This window comes from Hypanus sabinus, chromosome 4 (genome assembly GCF_030144855.1).
Source record: "Hypanus sabinus isolate sHypSab1 chromosome 4, sHypSab1.hap1, whole genome shotgun sequence".
NCBI classification, from domain to species: Eukaryota; Metazoa; Chordata; class Chondrichthyes; order Myliobatiformes; family Dasyatidae; genus Hypanus; species Hypanus sabinus.
Genome location: NC_082709.1, coordinates 20,325,268 through 20,349,524, shown reverse-complemented (window position 1 = coordinate 20,349,524; position 24,257 = coordinate 20,325,268). Strand labels below are relative to the sequence as shown.

General features: G+C 40.1%; 1 protein-coding gene across 2 annotated transcripts in view; it reads left to right on the top strand.

Annotated features, from left to right (window-relative positions):
• Positions 1 to 24,257, top strand: part of galnt13 (UDP-N-acetyl-alpha-D-galactosamine:polypeptide N-acetylgalactosaminyltransferase 13) — a 359,051-nt gene that overhangs the window by 231,491 nt on the left and 103,303 nt on the right. For both annotated transcript variants that reach the window (XM_059966532.1, XM_059966531.1), the window contains exons 5-6: positions 7,824 to 8,031; positions 19,882 to 20,052. In XM_059966532.1, coding sequence (XP_059822515.1) covers positions 7,824 to 8,031; positions 19,882 to 20,052 — 379 coding nt within the window. The remainder of the gene's footprint in view (positions 1 to 7,823; positions 8,032 to 19,881; positions 20,053 to 24,257) is intronic.

The following is a 24,257-nucleotide window of genomic DNA, read 5'->3' as shown; positions in this document are numbered from 1 at the left end:
AATCTGATCTTATTGAAACCTATCGAATATTGTCTATTTAGAATGGAGATGTGGAAGAATTTCTTTAGCCAGAGAGTGATGAATCTGTGGAATTTGTTGCCACAGGTGGCTGTGGCGACAAGTCATTGGGTATATTTAAGACACAGGTTGATAGATTCTTGATTAGTCAGGGCATGAAGGGTTACAGAGAGAAGGCAGGAGATTGGAGCTGAGGGGGAAAATGGATCTGCCATGATGAAATGGCGGAGAACACTCAATGGGCAAAATGGCCTAATCCTGCTCCTATATTGCATGTTCTAATGGTTAAGAACTAGAACCTGTCCAGTTCACTCTATTTCATACATAAAACCACAAGTTCTGATGTTAGCAATGCACATAATTTTGTGCTGAATTGATGATGAGACAGAGGCAATGAGCAGCAGAAATATGAAGTCACTTCCTGTTTTATAGCTCATATCTCAGGCTGTGGGCTTCTTTGGCAAGGCCAGTATTTCTTGCCCTTTCCCTATTGCTGAATTGCTGAAGCCCTTCTGGTGAGGGTACGCTCAACACGGCGAGGTCCAGGATTGAGATTCATTGATGGTGAAGTAGCGGTGTTATACTTCTAGGCCATGAAATATTTATTTGCAAGGGGATTTGCAGGTGGTGCTGTTTTCCCTGCAACTATTGCTCTTAGTTTGCTCATTGTTAGAGGCTGTGGTGTAGGAAGTACTGCCAGAGTAGCCCAGGCTGTTTTCATGTTGTTTTTAATCCATATATTGCAGTAAGAATGGAAACAAATATCTAGAATGGTGGGGAGTTTCCAATCAATTGGGATTTTTTTAGTCTCAAATAATGTTCCTCTTTTCTCTCGTGATATTGAAGTTTCTGTTACCCAGACATCTGGAAAGAATAATTTGCATTGCTGACTTGTGTCTTAAGTTGGTAGAAAGTATTTAGTGTAACTCACAACAGTATTCCCAGCTTCTGGCCCGCTTTATAGCTATGGTACTTAAGTTGATTTTCTGGTCACTAGTAACCTTTGGGATGTTGTGATTGTTCCCCTTCCGCACCCTGTGGTGCATCAGGAGACAAACTTTGCCGCTTCTTTAGCATTTTTGTTTTATTTGAGGCCAAGTTGCTAGCTCGACACTCAACTCAGCGTGGATGGAGAATTGTAAGGAGCTGGCCGGGTTCAAACTCAGAACCACTCACCTCGAGGTCGGTGTGCGTGCCTCTGCACTAATGGCCAGCAACTTTCAGGATATTAGTGGTGAAATAGTGATGGTAATGTCATTGAGAGGTAGTATTTACATTGTCACTTGTTGGAGCTGTTGTTTTTCTGTCAGCTGCTTGTTGTGAATATGACTTGCCATGTATCAGTTCACGCATTCATGTAGTGTAGGTCCAGACTTGTGTGGGCATGGATGACCTCATTTGCTGATGTGTTGAAAGTGGAGGAGTCTTGTGTTGTGCTTCACCAGGCTGTCACCTTTATTTTCTGCTACAGCTGGTTAACAAGATTATGCCCTTCTACACTTTGAACCAGGTTTGATCCAGAATGTGCTTATAATTGTAGAGTGGGCTGTACTGATAGTTGTGGACATCTTTGCTGCTGCCTTTGGTCAACTATGCCCTAAGCATTTTCAGTTTTGAGCTGACAGATCTGTTTTGGTTCTAAGTTATTTAACACATTTGTACTGCCACAGTAAACACAATCCCTTGGCACAAAAAGGGTACTTCATCTCCACAAATATTGAGCGTTGTTACTTCTTCCAACACTGCTATGGACACATTCATCTGCAATGAGTAAATGAGTGAGGAGGAGGCCAAATTGATTAAGACCATAAGGCATAGGAGCAAAACTAGGCATTTAGCCCATCGATTCTGCTCTGCCATTCAATCACGTTTAATCCTTTTTCCCCTCCTCAGACCGACTCCCCAGCCTTCTGTCCGTAACCTTTGATGCTGTGTCCAATCAAGAACCTATCAAACTCTGCCTTAAATGCACCCAACCACCTGGCCTCCACAGCTGCCTGTGGTAATAAATTCCACAAATTCACCACCCTCTGGCTAAAGAAATTTCTCTGCGTCTCTGTTTTAAATTGATGCCCCTCTATCCTGAAGCTCTGCCTTTTTGTCCTTGACTCCCCCACCATGGGAAACATCCTTTCCACATCTACTCGGACCAGGCCTTTCAACAGTTGAAAGGTTTCAGCGAGATCCCTCGTCATCCTTCTAAATTCCAGTGAGTACAGACACAGAGCCATCAAACATTCCTCATATGATTCCCCTTTCATTCCTGGAATCATCCTTGTGAATCTTCTCTGAACCCTCTCCAATGCCAGCACATACTTCCTTAAATGAGGAACCCAAAACTGTTCACAATACTCAAGGTGAGGCCTCACCAGAGCCTTATAAAGCCTCAGCATCACATCCTCGCTCTTGTCTTCTAGACCTCTTGAAATGAATGCTAACATGGCATTTGCCTTCCACACCACTGACTCAACCTGCAAGTTACCCTTTTGGGTGTTCTGCATAAAGACTAACAAATCCCTTTGCATCTCAGAGCTTTGGATTTTCTCCCTGTTTAGAGAATAGTCTGCACATTTATTTCTGCTACCAAAGTGCATGACCATGCATTTTCCAACACTGTATTTCATTTACCACTTACTTGTCCATTCTCCTAATCCTTCTGCAGCCTATTTGTTTCCTCAACATTATCTGCCCCTCCACCATTCTTCATATCATCTGAAAACTCGGCAACAAAGCCAACTATTCCATCATCTAAATCACTGATAGACAGCATAAAAAGAAGTGGTCCCAACACCGATCCCTACGTAACACCACTAGTCATTGGCAGTCAACCTCCTTGTATTGATTGATTTATTTTCTGCCACAGTGTCAGTCTAGCAGTGATGTCCTTGCACATGCAGCTAGCTCAGTTAGTGGTGGTTGGCTTTGGGTATTGAAGTAATTCCCACTTGGGGCACACTCCGACTCTGTGCTCCTAGTACTCTCAATGCTTCACAGTGAAAGTGGAGGTATGGTGGATTCCGGTTCATTGGGACACTTCGGGATGAATATATTTTAGCCCAATTAAGCTGTTCTCCCATTTAGCTGAAGTTCAATGGACATTAGTTAAAAAGTTATAAAAAAAGATAAACTGAGAAACAGATTATTTATTTAAATGAAATATGGAACAAATTAGAACACTACCAATAGTACTACAGTACTATAAAACTGTATTAGTCCCTAATAGCAATCTAGTGAGGAATTCATCCAGTTATGTAATGAACAAAATTAGCGCAAATGCTTAGTGCCAATAGCTTTCACACAATGTTAACGATGATTGCATCCCCCAAATCTTCATTTTCATTGTAATATGCAAGATGATTCTCAATGCCTTCAAATTCTTCATAGTCCTAACTTGTTGAAGTAATGAAATCGTTTAATCTTCATGCTCAGCTCGTTTGAACTCGATCGGCAACAGCCTCCTGTCCCAATTAGCAGCATAGGATCCCAAATAAAGGAAGGGAATCCCAGCTATTTTCTAGTTTAATTTCTGTTCTTTAAGATTTGACCCAGATAAACGACTGCCCCAACTAATGAGAATCCAGCATTTCTTGATTCATCAGCTGAGGAAACTGGTTGGTAGCAATCACAAGAAAATGTTGCCCATGTCTGACCTGAGGCCATGAGACTTAATGGGGCCTCTTGTCAATCTGAAGACCCCTAGCAAGCACCATCCTGCTTGTAAATCACTGCTCTGTTACCTCTAGGTTATCTGTCTGCTGGTGGTACAGAACATGCTCAGAGATTTTGATGGAGGCATCAGGCACACGTGATTCAGTGAGTATAGGCAGACCAGGAGTGGTCTTAGAATTTAGATTTCAAACCACGTATATTTGTGAGGAAGACTTTTCAGTGTCAGCTGGTCCGAGAATAATGTTGAATCTGAAACAGTTGTGTAAGGTCAGTGCTAGTTTGGTATTTTATTTTCTGTTTCAATGCAGCAGTTAAAATTAGCTTATTCAGCTGTTTCTGAGGGAAACTGGGACTTATTTTGTTTTCAGAACTTCACTGTTATTAATGAACTGTTAGAACAGATCAGGGCCCACCGCTGTTCTTAATCATCTTTGGTTAATTTTTTTACTTTGGCATGGGGAGCATGATGTCAAAACATATCAAGTATTTACACAAATATTAAAAAGGACCATAAAAGACTGCAAAAAAAAAAAGACCTCCCGGGCAGTTTATAACTACAAATAAAAAACGAGCAGGTAACTGGGGAGCGTTAGAATCACTCAAGAATGAAAGAGGGGATTTATGCCTAGAGAAGGGGTCGGCAACCTTTTTGCCTCTGTCGGCCAAATCGCATATTAATGAGTGGATGGTGGGCCAGATAAATGCTATCTAACAAACTTGAAATATGGGAATTATCCATTTAAATACATCTAGTTATGTATTGCCTCAAATTAATGAATAATGCATGCTAGAAAATCATTTGTCCTTAAGGTTGCCTACCCCTGGCCTAGAGCCAGAAGTATGGGTACTAAATGAGGACTTTGCTTTAGTATCCACTAAGGAGAAAGATATTGAGGATGGTGGTGAAATCTCTGTGGAGTATGGTAGCATTCATGGGCATATTAATATCAAGAAGGAGGGGGTGTTTTGTCTAGTGAAGAACATTAAGGTGCAAGAGTTATGAGTGCCTGATGGGGCTCTTTCCTGTTATTGATGGAAACGAGGAGAAAATGCTGGGGCCTTGATGGAGATATTTGTATCCTATTTAGCCCCAACTGAGATCCCAGAAGATTGGAGAACAGCTAATGTTTAGAAGTTCAAATTCAAAATAAATCTATTATCAAAGTACATATATGTCACCATCTACAACCCAGAGATTCATTTTCTTGTGGGCATACTCAGCAATTCCATAGGATAATAAGCATAACGGAATTATTGAAAGACTGCCCAGTATGGGTGTTCGACTCAAGCGCAGAAAGCAATGAACTCTGCAAATAATAATTAATAAATTAGGAATAAATATTGAAAACACAAGATGAAGAATCCTTGAAAGTGAGTCCATTGGTTGTGGGAAAAATTCAATGATGGGGCAAATAGAGTTGAGTAAAGTTCTCCTCTTTAGTTGAAGAGCCTGATGGATGAGGGTTAATAACTGTTCCTGAACGTTTATAAGAAGGATAACAGGTATAATCCAGCAAATTGTATGCCCTAAATCTGTGGTGGGAATGTTATGGGAGAGGATTCTTAGGGATAGGCTATTTTTGCATTTGGAAAAGTATAGGTTTGTTAGGGATAGTCTGCATGGCTTTGTGTGAAGCAGGCCATGTCTTAAGAACTTAATTGAACTCTTTTGAAGAGATAATGAAGATGATTGATGAGGGTAGGGCAGTGTATGTTGCTGACATGACCTTTAGTAAGGCATTAGACATTATCCCTCATCGTGGTCTGATCCAGAAGATTAAGGAACATGGGATCCATGGGGATTTGGTAGATTATACTCAAAATTGAGTTGGCTATTGAAGACGTAGTTTATTAAAGGAGGGGTGTTTAATTAGCGTGTTTCCCTGATTGGAGGTCTGTAACTAGTAGTGTCCTAATGAAGAAGGTTGTTAAAGGATACAGCGGGATTGAAATCTGTTGGAGAAATGGGCAGAGAAATTACAGATACAGCTTAACCCTGACAATTGTGAGGTGTTGCACTCTTGGAGGCCAAAGGTAAGAGGAAACCATACATTAAATGGCGAGACCCTTTGGAGCATCCTATTCAACATACACTCAGGGGTCACTTTATTAAATATACACGCATACCTGCTCGTTAATGCAAATATCTAGTCAAAATTGTGACAAAATCTTTAAATTCTGCTCTCCACATCCCAATTGGAACAGTCCTGACATGAAAGCAGGTGCAGAAGGGCTGTAAAAAAAAAAAAGTAACCAGTCAACAAAAGTGGAGGCATATACTGCAGACGTACATAATGGAGGGGTTGAACAAACTTAGGTTGTTTTGTCTGGAACCTGATGGGAGATCTGAGTAGATTTATAGAATAATGAGAGCCATAGATATGTATGTTTTTCATGAAGAGAGTTAGAGAGGGTACCAGATCAACATCTTATGCTCTATTTTTTCGGAACGTATGATATTTAGACAAAGGAACCAACTGAAGTGGAGAAAATTACATTCTTGAAATGTTTTTCCAATTTTGCTTGGCAGTAAAGATACATGTTGGTATGGGTTAGAGTGGAACAGTTGTGGTAGCAAGTGGCCAGAACTAGCATTGTGAGCATAGCAACTTCAGCAATTTTGTTCTTAATACTTGTATTGCACTAACTCCAAAAAACAGAAAATATGATTGAGTATGCTATTGAGCGACAGCTAATTAAGTAAGAACATTACTATTGAGTAAAAATTGCATAAAAATGTTACTGTCTTTTGTTTAAGTAATGAATCTTTTTTCAAAAAAAGTCTAAAAGTAGAATGAAAACCTTAGATCTCATACGTTGGTGTTGAAAATGAATTCTTAACCAATCGCGCAAAGAAGTCTCAATTACGGTCTTATATCATGATCATTATAATTAGAAAGGAAATATATTTTTCCTTATATTAATATCTATTATTCTTCAACTTATAGGCTGTTGTAGATCAAATTTGGTATTGTGTATAATCTTCTTGTAGTTCATTTTCTTCCTTGTTTTCTCAATGCTTTTGTTGCCCTCCATTATTGGCCTTAAACTTTGCCCTTTTTTTGTTACTTTACAAAGGAAGCTAACGTAGATTCATAGCAAACATTTGGAATGCAAGGTGTGCTGATAGGTCTTTCAAAATACAGTGGATTTCAGTTAATTGGGCCTTGGTTAATCAGGAGAGTTACTTATTTGGGATAACTGTTAAAAAAACAAAAACTAATCAAGAACATCGTCAGCATTCCCTTCATTTATTTATTACACTATGCCACTTAATTGGGACAGGAAACTGCTAGTGTAGTTTGTGTGCATTTGTGTGGCCATGCTTAGAATGAATAGTTTTCAAATAGCATCAGTTGTGCATGCTTGTGTTTAAAGCACAGTGATATGTGTCACTGAAGTTTGGCAAGAAATAAGCAGAACTGCTCTGCATACTATGGTTTCAAGCATTCAAACTTGGTGATGACAGAAATGCCTGGGACTGAAGATGTAGCAATTTCACTACTTCAACAAGTTGGGACTATGAAAAATTTGAAGGTATTGTCAATCATCTTGAATGTTACAAATGAAAATGAAGATTTGGAACATGCAATCATCGACAGCATTGTATGAAGGCAGTCCATTATCTACACTAGGTGTCTATGACAATTTCATTCATTTATAGTCAATCAAAATAACGTGACAGGTGAATTCCTCCCTCAATAACTATTAGGAACTAATGCATAATTTTATTCTACCATAGTAGTATTGATGGTTTTCTAATTTCTTAGGTATTTCATTGGAATATATAATTTGTTGCTAAGTTCAATGGTAGTTTGATTTTTTAATACCTTTTTAACTATTACTGTGAAACTTTGGCTAAGTAGGACAGCTGCTTAATTGCATCAAACTGTATTGGTCCCAGTGTTTCCTAATTAACCGGAATCCACAGTATTGCAACTTTCCACAAAGTGCCATTCTATCCGTTGTTTTACACAGATGACAACACATCACTTAATCCATCTGATGCCACAATATGTTTCAGCTCCCGTTTTCAAAAGAAGCTGTGTTTTTAGGCAAAAGTTTCACGAAATAAGCTTTATTTTTCAGATTTTTTTAATTGTTGATTAAATTAGCTATGAATCACTTTTCTGCAGATTTTTTGAAGAAACCTTTGGAGAGTTACGTTAAGAATTTGCAAGTTCCAGTGAAGATCATTAGGATGGAACAACGATCGGGATTGATTCGTGCCAGGCTTCGGGGCGCAGCTGCTTCGAAAGGCCAGGTCATCACTTTTCTGGATGCACACTGTGAATGCACTGTTGGTTGGCTTGAGCCGCTACTAGCAAGAATAAAAGAAAACAGGTATGTTATATTGATATCTCTATTATAAATTGATAATACATATGCCACTTGCGTGATTATTTAACTCCAAAGCATTTCTGACTCTGATCTCATGTTATTACCCAGCAGGTCAGAAAAATTGATTTTATTTTTTACAAAGTCATAAAGGTGTCAGGTGTGCTTGCAATTACAGAATGATCTCAGGTCCTGATATAGGTCACTTGTAGCATGATGATTGAACTATGAATAAATTTTGTTTACAGCCTTAGCCATTTTTCTAAGTTTACAAACACTTGAAATGTACCATTGCACTTATCTGAAGCCTCTTGCAATCTCTTCATTTCATGGAATTCTGTCTTAGTTCCTGTGATAAGCCTCAGTCATTGCACAGTACCTGAAGGATTTTGCCATGTTAGCATTATACGGTTTGAACAGGTTGCATGAAGGGCAATATTGTACTTCAGAGTAGAGTTCTGTAAGTTAAAATTCTAGACAGGCTGATAATCATATAGTTGACATCAATACGTGTGTCTAGTCAATTGTCATTTCGACCATAACTGCTGGTACAGTACACAGTAAAAATGAGACGACATTTTTCAGGACCATGGTGTTACATGACACAGTACAAAAACTAGACTGAACTACATAAAAAAACAACACATACTACACTATACTACAGACCTACCCAGGACTGCATAAAATGCACAAAACAGTGCAGGCATTACAATAAATAATAAACAAGACAGTGTCAGTCCAGGCTGTGGGTATTGAGGAGTCTGATTGCATGGGGGAAGAAACTGTTACATAGTCTGGTCGTGAGAGCCCAAATGCAGATGGCAGGAGGGAGAAGAGTTTGTATGAGGGGTGCGTGGGGTCCTTCATAATGCTGTTTGCTTTGCGGATGCAGCGTATAGTGTAAATGTCGTTAATGACAGGAAGAGAGACCCTGATGGTCTTCTCAGCTGACCTCACTATCTGCTGCAGAGTCTTGAGATCCGAGATGGTGCAATTTCTGAACCAGACAGTGATGCAGCTGCTCAGGATACTCTCAATACAACCCCTGTAGAATGCAATGAGGATGGGGGTTGGGAGATGGACTTTCCTCAGCTTTCGCAGAAAGTCGAGACACTGCTGGGTTTTCTTTGCTATGGAGCTGATGTTGAGGGAACAAGTGAGATTCTCTGCCAGGTGAACACCAAGAAATTTGGTGCTCTTAACAATCTCTACCGAGGAGCGGTCGATATTTAGCAGGGAGTGAAGTAGGCAGAAACTGAAAAATACAAGTTTAATGCACGATTGAAGGCCTTGAAATAATAGTGCGTGTTTGACAGAACATATTTGATAAATGGTACAGCAAAATAAAGCTATAAATGTAGAATATTAACCTTACTCTTCATATTGTTATAGTGTCATTAATTTGCCCTCTCAGCAGAACTAAATTATTATTTAGATTTTTCGATTTTGAGATTCAAGGCTCTCAGGATAAAATTACATAAATGGAAGCACAGTGAAGATGTTTTAGAACATATAACAAGCAATGGAACAGTGCAGGCCCTTTGGTGATGATGCTAATCAAATTTCCCCCTCCTACATTACCCTCTACTTTTCTTTCATGTATGTGCATATCTAAGAGTTTCTTAAATATCTCTATATGTATCTGCCCTACCACCATCCCAAGTTGTCCATTCTATGCACCCACCACTCTCTGTGCAAAGAGCTCACCTCTGACACCCCCTCTATACTTTACTCCAATCACCTTAAAAGTATGCCCCCTTATATTAGAAGTTTTCACCCTGGGTAAAAGACTCTGACTATCCACTCTATCTATGTTGTTTATCATTTTGTACATATCTATCAAGTCATCTGCCACTCTCCATCACTGCAAAGCCCTAGCTCACACAACCTGTCTTCATAAGACATGTCCTCTAGTTCAGGTAGCATCCATGTAAATCTCCTCTGCACCCTCTCTGAAGTTTCCACATCCTTCCTACAATGAGACAACTAGAACTGAACACAATGTTCTGAGTGTGGTCAAATTGTGGTTTTATAGAGTTATAATACTACTTCGTGGCCTGTGAACTCAAGCCCTTGACTAATGAAGGCTAAGGCACCATACGTTTTCTTAATAACTTGCATGGCCACTTTGATGGATCTGTAGATGTCAACCCCAAGATCCCTCTGTTCCTCCGCACTGCTAAGAACCCGCTTTTCTGTCTTCAAATTTGACCTTCCAAAATGAATCTTGTCCCACTTTTCACTACTCAGCCATCTCGTCTTGTCAATATCCCATTGCAACCTACAACACTCCATAATATCCACAGCTCCACCAATCATTTGCAAATTTACTAACCTATTATTCCACTTACTCGTCTAAGTCATTTATACAAATCAAAAAGACCAGGTATCCAGAACAGGACACCACTGGTCACCAACCTCCAGACAGAATATGCTCCCTCTAATCCCACCCTCTGACTTCTATGGGCAGACCAATTCTGTATCCACACAGCCACGTTGGATCCCTTGCCTCCTAACTTTCTGAATGGGCATACCTTATCAAATCATTGACTACAATCCACTTACACCACATTCACCTTCATCACCAACTAGAACTAGGAGATATTGCCTCACGATTCAGTGGAGTAGATTTAAGATGGAGATGAGGAGGAACTGCATTTCCCAAAGAGTGGTGAATCTGTGGAATTCTCTGCCCAATGAAGTAGTAGAGTATCTAAGACAAGGTTGGATAGACTTTTGCATAGTAGGGGAATTAAGGGTTAAGGGTAGGTGGAAATGAGGGAAATGTGTCCATGGCCAGATTAGCCATGATCGTATTGATTGATGGAGCAGACTTGATGGGCCAGATGGCCGACTCCTGCTCCTGTTTCTTGTGTGCTTACCAATGTGCTTTGTCACATCCTCAATGTGGCTCGTGAAGCATGACTTGCCCCTCACAAAGCTATGCTGAATATCCCTAATTAGACTAGACTTTTCAAAATACTCATAAGTCCAAAGCAACACACACACAATGCTGGAGCAACTCCTGACAGGCAGCATCTATGGAAATGAATAAACAGTTGACATTTTGGAACGAGACCCTTCTTCAGGACTGGGAAGTAATAATATTGCTTCATTGTCCTCAGATGAATTTGAAGCGGAATACATGCTGGATAGCAGAGAATAGGTACTGGTTAAGAATGGCGAGTTCTGGCAGGAGGAAATGTGTCTTTTGTGTGTGTTACTTTGGATTTCCAGCTTCTGCAGACTTGCTTATGTTTCTGATTATACTCGTAAACCCTGTTTCTAAGAATCCTTTCTAATAACTTGCCCACCTTTGAAGTCAGACTGCCTGGTCCATAATTCCTAATTCGCTACTCCCTTTCTTGAATGAATAACATTTGCCATCCTCCAATCATCTGATAGTACTCCTTGGCCAGTGAAGGTGCAAAGATCATCACCAAGGGCACAGAGATATCTTCTGTCATTTTCCATAGTATCCTGGAATATATCCTGTCTGGCCCCAGGGACTTATCCATCTTTTTTGCAGTATTACTGTGGAGAACAATTAAGTCTTCATTGATCATTATCTGGTCAGTGGATAATAGGTAGCTAATAATGAAGAAAATTTGTTAAATGTTCTAGTGAAGGGAAATGACAATTAAATACTAGTATAGTTTTCAAGAGCTGCTGTGATTATAGATTAGAAAATGTTTGATACAGTGATAGATTCAAACATGACCATAATTTGTACTGACTTCAAGCTTGATTTAATAAAAGATTTATTGCCAGTTTTTGGTTAAATTTTAGGATTTTTTTTTCTTTTTCGTTTTTCATGTGGCTCCAAATACTTTTCTCTTTGTTTAAGGTTGCAGTATCTAGTCAAAGAATTGATTGCTGTGAATCTGCTTTCACTGACAATACCAATTATCAATACGCATTTCGGGTTTAGACTCCTATTCACTGCATTTACCATGCAACTGAAATTTCCTTGTGATGGTCTTGATCATTATTTAAATTTGGAATAACTTGGGAATTCTAGAAAAGTGGCTATTTTTTAGGTTTATGTTTTTTTTTATATCACGGACAAGAAGTTGTATTTGTTGAAGATGGAATTTATCAGACCATATCCAATTCCTCAGGGAAAAAACAAGAACAAATTTTATTATGGGAGATCTGGCACAGTGTTCCCATCATCTGCCTATTGAAAGTGTGTGAAGTCTTAACCATTAAAAAGAAGAGCTTCTCATTCAGCATAATAACTATTGTCGTTGCTTACCATGCCTTGTGGCGTAGCGGGCAAAACTCCTTGCCATTTCTTGAGCATTTTTGTCTGTTTTATAATGAGGCAAATTTGCTAGCTCGACTCTTAACCCAGCACAGATTGTAAATGTGCAAGGAATTGAATTGAATGATCTTTATTGTCATTTGTACATAGGTACAATGAAACTGTTTGGCTTCCTCTCAGGCAATTAAATAAAGCGGTAGATAAAAACAAGACAGTAATAGAAAAACAGATAAGTAGCAGAAAGTAAGTTACAGCAGCACCAGAATATCACAGAAATGCACAAAGTGCCGTTAGTGCAAGTATTTGAGTCCTTGTGTGTGCTCACAGTTTCAGTCATTGTTCTGTGGGAGTGGAGTGATGGAGGCCACAGCTCTGGGGTAGAAGCTGCTCCTCAGTCTATTTGTTCTGGCTTTTAGTGTCCTGAACCTTTTGCTGGACGGCAGCGGGTCAAACAGGGAGTGGCCGGGATGTGTGGTGTCGGCCGGATTCGAACCGGAGACCACTCGCTTGAAGTCTGGTGCAGATGCCACTACACTATTGGCTGGCATAAAAAGAATAATTATATTTAAAAATGTTTTGAATACTTAGTTTCCTTCTGATTTTATTTCTCTCTTTTCCTTAGAAATTTCCTTAGAAATTTTCCTTAGAATTTATTAATTTCTTAATAAATTAAAGCTCTATTAACAATGCCAGTAGGTCAGCATGGTCTTTGAGATTGACTTTCTACTATGAGCGCAATTGGTGATCTTGGTTCATATTATGCCATAAATTTCTGCCTTTATTGCTGAATACAAACTCTGCTTTATATCAGTGTAATTGGACAGTGATTTTTTTTAATAAGAGCTTAGCTAATGCAGCTGAAAAGTCAGTGATAGTTCATCAATTATAACCTAATTTTAAATTATATTCACTAAAAAAAACTTCTAATGTATTCAAATGCCAAAATGAAACAATTTTTTTAGATCCTCATTGACCAATAAATGCATGGGATTAATAAATTGTACATTAAATGTTGGAAATTGTCAGCAGGTCTGACTGCATCCTTGGGAAGAGAAACAGTTGGTGATTCAAGTTGAAGACCATTCATCAGAATTAGCTCTGACTCCATTTCTACAAGGGTCTTTGATTGGAAGTGTTAACTTTGTTTCTCATCCCACAGATGAGGCCTGACCTGCTGAGTTTTTCCAGTATGTTATGTTTTTAATTTTGATGTTCAGGTATCTGCAGTTCTTCTTTGGTTTTCACTTACCTTTTGGAATCTGATCTGCGCTGTGGGAATGGTGCCAGTTTTCTTGTAGGGCCGGGCTCTATCAGGATGTTCTGTAAGTGACTCAAAGGCGACTTCATTTATAGTAGACATAATTTGAACTTAAATTTTGTTGGTACTTCATCCCAGTTATGTACTTTGGGGAAATTAGGTTGTCGAAACTGGTTCAGCCATGCAGAAACTGCATGCCATTGTTCAATCGGCAAAGTTAGAATTGAAAAGGGAGCTTGCTGCTTGCAGCTTTGCCTTGTTTATGTTTTGCCCTTCCTTCAGTAATACTGTAGTTAGCATTTTAAAAAGTTGTTAGTTGAATATTTGAAAGCTTAATTTTTGGCTGAACTGTTTTATATGATCTATTAAGATGGAATAGAATTCTAGTATATTTGGAAAGTCCCCAAATAGTCCTTTGCTTTTAAAACCTCTAGTCATATACATTTAAATTCATCCCTGTGTTTCAACCACTTCACTATGTGTATTCTTCTCCAATCCTCTGGACCTCTGGGCTTTGCAATTTTTCAATTCTAGTGTCTCGTGCATTCCAATGTCATTCATCCCACGACTGCTAGGCGTCACGTACTATAACTTCGCAGCATCCATTGCTGAACTTCAACATTGTGAATTTTTGTTCATATGAGGTACAGCAATGGGATAGGAGCAGGAGCCCTAAGGGAGAAGAGGAGCTAGTATTGCATTCTGTCCTTTTTCCTCACTTGATCTTTTTTGTATTGTTATTGGAGAAACAACTTCCTGGACCTGAAATGTTAACTGTTTCTTTTTCTGCAGATGTCTGACCTGATCTGAATTTCTGGCAATTTGTGAGATGAACTGGAGTCAGTTTCAGAGCAAAGTAAAAGATGTGAGCTGATTCCAGTCCAGATCTGTACCCAGGGACAAAGCCATTTCCATCCTACCTGGTGCTAGAGTAACAATCACAAAATCAGCATGATGTTCAATCTGTGGTTGGAGTGGGAGGTCTGATTCACACCAAACCCTGGATTGAGCCCAGATGTTTGACCTGGACTCCGCTTGTTGTCGCTCTCATGGAGGTGGGAGGAGGTGGTAGTGAAGACAAGAGGCCCAGCTGAGGGCTGGATCTTGTTTCTGTCCACCTCTCCACTTCTGCCTGTTGCCAATTCTGTCAAACTCGCTGTGGCTTGTTCTTGTTGTCACGCTCACTCTCTACCACATTGCCTTGTTTCTCTAGTGTTAAGCATGTTGACTCTTGGATCATTGTAGTTGTCCAGAGTGACTATGATGACAGTACAGAAAATGCAATTGCAGTCGAGAGGCACAGCAGATAAAAGGATTATCATGTTTCTGGAAATCCTTACATGAAGTAATGTGATTGATTTTTGTATGTGTGAGTTGCTACTGCAGCTGCCTAAAACCTAAATATCCACTGTGATGCTGACATTCTGTGAAGATCCCATAGCTGCTCACCAAAGGCAGGTGGTCAAGAAGATGAAGATGAGGTTATCTAGCTGTTAGCAAGCACAAGCTAAAGAGGATCTGTACCAGTGACACAGAAATCAGTAATCGTTTTAGTCTATATTCCATGCCAGGCAGAGGAAGGCTGCATGCAGTAAATTATACTCCATGGTCAATGGGCTTGAAACAGGATTTCCGGAGGCCCTCTTCATCTCTGCCGATGACTTCAACCAAGCCAAGAGTGTGTTCCAAAATGCGTTCAAGAGTGTGTTCCAAAAATGCTACCAGCATTTTTCCTGTCCCATCAGAGGCTCAGACATACTTGACCTTTTCTAAACAACCATCAAAGACACCTACTGAGCTACTCTACCACAGCCCCCGCCCCACCCGCACTTTGGAGGTTCAGACCACCAGGCTGTGCTCCTTTTCCCTGATAACCAACAGAAGCTGAAGTGTGCAGGTCCAGTACAGAAAGTCATTCAGTGCTGGTCTAGACTGGACCATGTTCACGGACTCACGCTCAGCCTGGATGTGACTGTCACCGCCGTCACGGACCTTATCAGCTGGTATGTTTGGACCACAGAAGATAACCTGGGTCCTTCCAAATCAGAAACAATGGATGAACTGAGATCCTTTCCCTATTGAAGTCTTGGTCTGCAACATTCAGATCAGGTGATGCTGACCTTCACAAGATATCAAGGTGCAACCTCTGCAGAACTATCAGGGATTCAAAGAGACAATGGTAGTCCTAACTAGAGTCCTAGAGTAACCATCATTTGTGGCAGGGTTATAATGGACTACAAAATGAAGTTGGCTGCATTGCTGACAGTACATCCCTACCCAATGGGCTTCACACATTTTATACATATTTTAAACAAAAGTGGATTGGAAAGTCACCATCCATGCATCTCAAATAACAATGAACTAGAGTGCAAGAAAGAAATAGAGAGCCTACTGATAGAGTTTTATGACAAATATCATTCCTTCAATGCCAGTAAAACAAAAGGGCTGGCCATTGACTTCAGGAAGAGAGGAGATTCACAAGCTCCTGTCTACATCAACGGTGTTGAGGTTGAGAGCTTCAACTTTCTAGGTATGAATGTCACCAATAGCTTGTCGAGGTCCAACCACATATATGCCACGGCCAGGAAAACACAGCAGCACCTTCCTTGGGAGGCTAAAAAAAATTGACATATCCTCTTTGGCCCTCAGCAATTTTTATCAATGCACCATGTAATGCATCCTATTTGGATGTATCATGGTTTGGTATGACAACTGGTCTGTCTGTGAAACTGCAGAGACTTGTGCATACAGCCCAGCACATCACCCAAACTCATTTCCTTTCCAAGGACTCCCTTCCTCTCAGACATGCAGTCTTCTCCCACTTCCCTATTGGGCAGGAGATACGTAAGTCTGAAAGCATGTACCACAAGGCTCAAGGACAGCTTCTGTTATAATACTATTGATGTTGATAGACTTGATCTCACACTCTATCTCATAACCTTGCACCTTAATGTCTACCTGCGCTGCACTTTCTCTATACTCTAACACTTTGCACTTAATTCTGTTATTGCTTTACCTTGTAATGAAATGGCCTGATGGATGGTATACAGCACAGGTATTTTCATTGTTCCTTGGCAATAATAAACTAACTTACAAGTGTAATGGCCAGAGTACTGAGAGGCTGCATACTATGCACCACCATGAACTAGGTCAAGGGTCGGCAACCCGCGGCTCCGGAGCCGCATGCGCCTCTTTGATCTCTGTGCTGTGGCTCCCTGTAGTTCGTTAGTTTTTGAAATGTAATTCGAAATTTGAAGATTATGGTGATCTTGTACAATCTAAAACCATTGTGGAGACCCCATTTCCTGGCACATCCGAACCGGCTCACAATTAGCCACCGTTCCGGCTAAGGGAGATAGCCTACGGGGGTTTGTGAGTACGTGGCTTTTGGAGCATCCGCGCCCATGGGGATGGGTTGAGGGAGGCTTTAAATCAAGGCTGTTTAGTTCGAATAAAGTTACCTTTGACTGCAGTGTCTTTATTTTAGCGCTGCGTGTAGCGCTACACCGCTACAACGTGTTTTTTATCGCTATTAATATACATCACCACTGCCAATGCCTGACACCCACCAGTGCGCGCTTTCTTTTAATTCTTCCATCCAAGGTAGGCTACCTATGGAGTAACCTTCAACCCAACGTCTTTTTTTCGGAGTTCAAAATGTTTTTGTTGCATGCAGAAATGTAATTTCGTTTTCTCTGCAGGAGTTCATCAATTTCATAAATGCAACACATTATAGTTTGTTTATACATAGCATAAAGGCAAAAAAAAAAGTTGTATGCAGTGTTATTTCATTTTAAATGTCAAACGGGTTTTGTGGCTCCCAGTGTTTTCTTTTCTGTGGGAAATGGGTCCATATTGGCTCTTTCAGTGGTAAACGTTGCCGACCCCTGAACTAGGTGATAGGATGTAGCAATGTCTGACTTTGAAGGCAAAAGGAAGAGAGAATTGTAGTGTAGTACTGAAATGATCGGTCCATTCCATGACTTGTCCTTTATATATTGCTCTTTCATATTTCTGTCATAGTACTGCCACCTTCTTTTAAAAAAAAAATCCCATGAATGGAGGAGAAAAAGCATATCTTTGTTGTTATCCTTCCCGGTTGTTTGAAACAGCTGGATTGCTTCTGGAGCCATGTGCTTGATCTTCAGCAACATCATTAAAGCTTAGAGAACTGAATGTGACTTGTAAGCAATCTAAAATATCTCATGAAAGATGCATTCCCAAAAGCTTTGATCTTTCAGGTTTTGGTCTTTGGATTGTATTCACAAGGACTGTAGATTTGAATATGGGCATTTGGAAAACTGAAGGTAATAGGAACAGTTTAATAACTCATTGTCTGATTCACAAACATGAATGAAGTTTCATTAAAAGACACAACTTTTTGCCATTGGTAGCAAAGTCTGTGTCTTTGAATGATACTTTAATCTCATCTTAAATTAGAGTTATTGGCTTATTGTTATACATTTGGATTATGTGGAGGCAGTCGGACTGCTACTTGATACTAGTGTAGGCACACAAGCTGGAGAAGATTTTCATGAGATGGAAGCGGTGCCTTTAAAACTTCCAGTTCCTACCGCTGCTTGTAAGGAGTTCTACATTCTCCCCGTGACCATGTGGGTTTCCTCCCGGTGCTCCAGTTTCCTCCCACAGTCCAAAGACATAGTGGTTGCTAGGTTAATTGATCATTGTAAATTTTCCCATGATTAAGCTAGGATTAAGTCGGGGTTTGCTGGATGTCATGACTCGAAGGGCCTATTCTGTGCTGTTTCTCAATAAATAAAAGCCTAACGAGAGATCTGCATTGGCTTTGCTCAAGGCCTTAGAGGACTGATGTTCTGTTGCTTACACTGTGCAAAGCATAATGTGCATTAAAGTCTACAATCTAAAATCTGAATAAATTCAGAGGACTGTGGACCCCAAGAATGAGGGTCAGTGATCTCTGATATCATCAAGTCCTAGGGCCGGAAGCCGAAGGTCAGTGAATTCTGGGATTGAAGGCCCGAGGTTGATCAGCAGGTCTTGAGGCTAGGGGTCCATGATCAGTGAGCCCTGAGTGTGAAGCTCAAAGATTAGCGAACCCAGAGGTCAAAGCCCCTAAACTGGTGAGTCCGGTGGCCAGAGCCCCAATGTGTGCCAGTCCAGGGACACGGACTGGAGGCCTGAACTAGGCTTGTTTTGCTGTTGTCGCTTGTATGTTGACTGTATGTTCTTCTGTTGAATATTGTGTGCATGCTCAGTTGGCATCGGAATGTGAGATGACCCTTGTGGGCTGCTCCCGACATACCCTCAGGTCCTGCTGGTTGATAGAGCAAATGACAAAATTCCCTGTAAGTGTTTATGTACATATGATTAATAATAAAAAAACTAAGTCTCAGTAAAGTGGTGTAACACACTATTGACAGTTGACCACGATATCTCTATCATTTTGTCAAAGCAAGTCAGTCAATTTGAAACACGATCTGTCTTGTGCTTTTCTCAGTACTCAACCAAAATGTTTGTATATTATTACCCTTGGGTAGATCACAGGATCTTCTACATACCGTGGAAAATATTGAATTAGATAATTGCAAGAGATACAAATTTCAGGTGATGAAAAATGAACTTTTGCTGACTTAATACATTACCTGCATATGGTTGTATTTAAGTTCTATACAAAGTTTAGCTCCTTTTTTTCCATTTCACTGGTAGCCTCATGAATGTTGTATAAGCCATGGTTTGCTTTAAAGCTAACAAGGTTAACTATGGTGTATTATAATCAGCTGAATCAAAACAGATTGAGAGATAAGATTGGATTGTGGCAAAGTTTCATTATTGAGTATAAAATTTGATTGCTGAAAATTTTTTTACATTTTTCTAAAATTACTTTGGCTTATGTTTTTCAGTTCATAAAAATATTATTAGGAAGTAAATTGTGTTTATAAAACAATGTTCACAACCTAAGGACACTCCATTCGATTTTGTGGTCATTGAAGCACTTCCAAATGATATCAGTTTTTTAACACAGGAAGTGGGTCAGCCAATTTTAAATCATCCATCCCCTGCAAGAAACATGCAAGTGTGGTTGCTTGAGGGATAAATATTGGCTGAGGCACAGGAAAACATTTCCTACACTTTGAAATAGTGCTACAGAATCTTCACTTATTCGACAGAGCAGATTTACAGTTCATCTGAAGATAGAAATTTATGACCTTACATCTGACCAAAAGGCAAAAGTGCTACCTGTTGAGGCATGAACAAGAGTATTTTGAGTGGACTAAGCCGTAAAGAGTATTGAATAAAATGGTGGTTTTCAAAATCTTTGCCTTTAATTGCAGCTTCTTTTCCTATGCAGAAAAACTGTGGTTTGCCCAATTATCGACGTAATTAGTGATGATACCTTTGAATACATGGCTGGTTCTGATATGACATATGGTGGATTTAACTGGAAATTGAACTTCCGCTGGTATCCTGTCCCTCAGAGAGAAATGGACCGCAGAAAAGGGGACAGAACAATTTCTGTTCGGTGAGTACTGGAGGAAGATAACACAATAATAAATTAAATTGAAAATATATTAATCTTTGACGTTCGAAGTGCGGAGGTGGGTGATTGAATCTTTTCAGAGAAGATGTTTCACTGAGTATGCAATAAAACAGTATCCATTATTAATCATTTTTTGAGAGAATCTGCACACATTTCTGCATGCAGACTTGATATTTAGATAAAGTTTTGGTATATTTCTTGATTATTGAATGAAGTCAGTGTTGAATTTATCAAGTACTTGCAATATTTATTCTGAGTACAGCACTTTAATACATGCAATTTCTGAGTAGATGGCAGGTGTTTTGTTTTGTGGGCTAAGAATGAACATCTACTGAAACAGCCAGTACTATTAAGGAGCAAGGAACAACTGAAGGAGCATCTAGGCCAAGTTGTTTCTGTGCTTCACGGGTCATCATTTCTTCCATTAACTATCGATCTTAGTGAGCTGAGAAACTTCGGACAGTTCTTCATTCCGCATTCTATATCGCATCCTGATTCAACATCATTAGACATAATTATAACTATTATTCTTGGATACTAATGAAACAAAGCAAAAGTAATTTCAGATATTCCTGGTCTCCAGGTCTAAACCAGAGCTCCTAAGGACAGAGGTACAACATGACGATGCTTAATGTTATGATTGAGGCCTGTGGCTTTAATTTATGGGAAGTCATCAGAATCAGAATTAAGTTTATTGTCACTGACATGCATTGTGAATTTTTTTGCTTCATGGGAGCACTGCAGTGCAAGACATAAAAGCTACCATAAATTACAAAAATAAATATCTGCATGTAATGCAAATGAGGAATAATGAAGGAGTGTTTGTGGGTTCATGGGCCATTAAGAAATCTGATGGCAGAGCTGAAGAAGCTGTTTTTAAAATGTTGTAAGTTGTTTTCAGGCACTTATACCTCTTGCCTCATGGTAGAAATGTGAAGAGGACATGTCTCAGACTGGATTGAGTGAGGCTCCTCAATGATGTATGCCACTTTCTTGAAGCACCACCTCTTGAAGTTGGGACTTGATGTTGGGTCGGGTTGTTTCCATTTTGGAGCTAGCTGAGTCTACAAATCTCTGCAGCTCCCTTAGGTCCTGCACATCAGAGACTCTGTACCAGGCTGTAATACAACCGATCAGAATGCCCTGCAGACATTTGCAAAAATCTTTGCTGACATGCCAAACCTATTCAGACCCCAGATGAAGCACGGCCACTGATTTACCACCTTTGTGGTTGCATTAATGTTTTGGGCCCAGGGTAGATCCTCAGATATTGACATCTAGGAACTTGAATCTGCTCTGGGTAGATTAGGAACCAGAGAAAATCTGCAGATGCTGGAAATCCAAAGCAACGCAAGCAGAATGCTGGAGGAACTCAGCGGGCCAGGCAGTATCTATGGAGAAGAGTACAGTGGAGATTTAGGCTGAGACCCTTCAGCAGGTCCTGCTGAAGCACACAGCAGTTCTTCATTTGGCTCTGGATCTGCCGCAGACAAAAGGCAATCCAGCTTGTCTTCCAGGGAGGGAATACTGGAGAATAGGCCAATGGGAGAGCCCCCTCTCCTTGCAAGGGGCAGCCCTCAACCCAACAGGGATACCTGCATGACCACCACAGCCCTGGTCTTCCCCACACTGCCTCAGATGACTCCATGCAGCTGTCCTGCTATTGGTCTCACCGGTGATGAACCAGGCCTGCAGTATTTTATATTACCAGTGTCCAACAAGGTCCTGTGATTGCAAGAAAAAAACACTAAAGGGACATTGCACCTTCTGTTGGTCCTGGAGAGGCCTCAGCGACCAAGCAAATTGCCATCTTATCAGAAGTTGTTCTTTTATTGCTGCAGATTCCAATCGCTGTAGTGTCTTATGTCCCCTATAGGTTCTTGTTCCTATAGGATCAATTCTGATTCTATCAACAGCCATGGCATTTTCCACCAAACCAATAAAAGGAAACAGTTACCTTTCTTCACTTCTAGATGGACCAATGTAATAGCTTGAAAGTGCACTTTTTTGTTGTAGTAAGGACTTCAGTCAATGTTTATCACTGGATACAAATCATAGCCATACAATGTAACATGTTAAAAGAGGATTGAAGGACATTTGATCCATGAACCTATTTTGTTTCATTCTGAGTTTTGCATTTATTCAGCTTCACACTTTTATTTAATTCCCCTTAGAAAATCATTGTGCAGGATATTACTTGATAGTAGAGGCAGAGCTGAGCAGGATAGTCGGCTTTTGTTTGGAACTTTCCTGTGTATGCGTTGACTTGGATACAATTGGTACTAATAAAACCACTCAATATTTTTACATCTGAAAAAGCTTTCATTGGCAGCTTTGGGGCAAAGCTTCTTGCTGGAAGCCTTGCTGTTGCTCAGAGCACATTGCAAGATTTAATGTTTCTTCAGGCCAGCAAAGTGTGTCTTCAGCACCTGGATTTGTTCAGAGTCGGAGACTTGGAGGACCAAGGGTACCCACTCTGGTTGAGACACCTGCACAAGATCAGGCCTGTTGCTCATTAGACTTCCTCCACTCTTGGACAACATGTGCATGATACATGAGCACACTCTGTGGAACACTTCCTCCACATATCTGATCAGCTTCTTCCTCACTGTCTTAAATCTGGGGCCTTTAGTTACTGAGTTCCCTACCACTAGGAGATTCAATTTGCTCTTGAAAGCTATTTGTGATTCCGAATGCACGAATAAAACCCTTCACCTCCCTGGCTTTTCCTGTTCCAGGAGTATTACGTCCCTGATACAACTCTGGTGCTTCTCACCAGCAGCCTGCCTGAGATGCCAGCATCATCTTAAAATTAAGTGCTCAAAATTATTCTAGCCACATTATTAATATGTAGATAGTAACTGGGAACAATCTTATTTTCCTGGTTTCTCCTTTTTCTAGTAAAGGTTAGGACTCAATTACAAAACCATATAACAGTTGTATTTAACAAGTTTTTCTCTTGAAAGGGTAAGCTGTCATTTTACATGAAATGCCATCTGCTGAGTCAATCTGTGATGAGAGAAATAGAGTTTGTGGCATGTAACTCCTAAAAGAAATGTCCAGCGTTTTGCTGCACAAATATTGGAGATTTCTAGACTCTGGTGCAAAATGTAACTCCTCTTTGGGCCAGCAACAGTTTACGAGTCTCCTCCTGTCCCCCATCAGTGACAAACAGGGGATGTCAACCCAGCTCATAGCATATCTGTGAACTAACTACACAAGAAAGCCTTTCTTCATTTAAATATTGTTTAATCTAAGCTACAAAATGCAACAACTAAGTAACATCCATTACAGTTTGGAGAAATAAGCTCTAGATTTTTATTACCACTCTATGTAGAAGTGATTTTTTTGGGCTTCCTCTTAGTCCATGCTGGTAACCAGGTGAAATAAAAACACAAAATGCTGGCAGAACTCAGCAGGCGAGACAGCATCTATGGGAGCAGGTAGTGACGACGTTTCGGGCCGAAACCCTTCATCATTTTGTGTTTTTATTTATTTCCAGCATCTGCAGATTCACTCGTGTTACCAGGTGATATAGTTTATTATTGATTTGCCCAATTAATTCCCCTAATAAGCTGAGAATTTTAATCGGATGATTCCAGAACATGCTATCCTTAAATATGCCTTGTTTCTGACTCCATGTTAATGCAGAGCAGAACAGAATCAAGACTTTTCATGTGTAGAAATGACAAGATGAATTAAAGGTGCACTTGCAAATGAGCGAAAATTGATGCAGAGTTGGGTATGATACAAAAGGGTAAATGGGTAATTTTGGGTGTGCTGTGTACACTAAAGTTCTAATGTGACATTTTAATTGACATAATTTACAGTCATGCCTAGGAAAGGGATGAGTTGGTGGGGAATTAAACCACATACATTTCAGGTTTATTTCCGTGTCCACTTGGAGAAAATATCTACTTCCAAGCGGTCACAAGGAAACCAATGCTCTGTTTTTGTTACGACGGTGTCAAGATGAAGAATGTAGCAGAGAACAATTCCTTGTGCTGAGATCAGATGGAAGACATGGATGTGTAGGAAATGGAGGTGATTATATCATGATTGCCTGTTTGCACCTTGATGCACCATCAATAACTCACACTGAGACGTAAGGCGAGATATCGGCTTTTAGTGACTGGAAGAAGGAACCAGGAGTGAGTGTCTATCATACAATGTCTTGGAGACTGAGG